This window comes from Buceros rhinoceros, unplaced genomic scaffold (genome assembly GCF_000710305.1).
Source record: "Buceros rhinoceros silvestris isolate BGI_N320 unplaced genomic scaffold, ASM71030v1 scaffold26002, whole genome shotgun sequence".
Classification (NCBI taxonomy): domain Eukaryota; kingdom Metazoa; phylum Chordata; class Aves; order Bucerotiformes; family Bucerotidae; genus Buceros; species Buceros rhinoceros.
Window position 1 is genome coordinate 4896 of NW_010399852.1, and position 371 is coordinate 5266.

A 371-nucleotide genomic window follows, 5' to 3' on the forward strand; every position below is an offset into this window, starting at 1 on the left:
GTTCAGGTGAAAAGGGGAGAGAGGAACTGGTCCGTGCTGGGAACAACCTCCCACGAGCCCCCGATCCCCATCAAAAATTACCTCTGGGGTGTTTGTGTCTTTTCGGCAGCTCCACGAAGAGGTACCTGAAGGAGGAGCCCCTCAGCCTCCTCTTCCCGGCTGTGTTCCCACGTAAGTCATCCTGAATGGCAAGCACAGTGAATTAAACCCGAATAAACGAGGAATTTTAAAATGCAGCCGCAGAGCAGCGGTGTCGGTGCAACGGCAGAAGGCGCCTCCCTGCGCCCGATGCTGCTTCTCGTTTCCACATGGGTTCTCCGGCATTTGTTTGTAATAAAATAAGTCAAAGAAAATTGGGGAGGATGTAGTAG

The 371-nt window shown here is 52.6% G+C and overlaps 1 protein-coding gene across 1 annotated transcript in view; it reads left to right on the plus strand.

Moving 5' to 3' along the window:
- LOC104489490 (glucagon-like) overlaps positions 1-171 on the plus strand; it is a gene marked incomplete at its 3' end in the record, with an annotated part of 1213 nt that extends 1042 nt beyond the window's left edge. Inside the window, exon 3 of the mRNA XM_010131653.1 lies at positions 110-171. Coding sequence (XP_010129955.1) covers positions 110-171 — 62 coding nt within the window. The remainder of the gene's footprint in view (positions 1-109) is intronic.
- Positions 172-371: the final 200 nt, after the last annotated feature.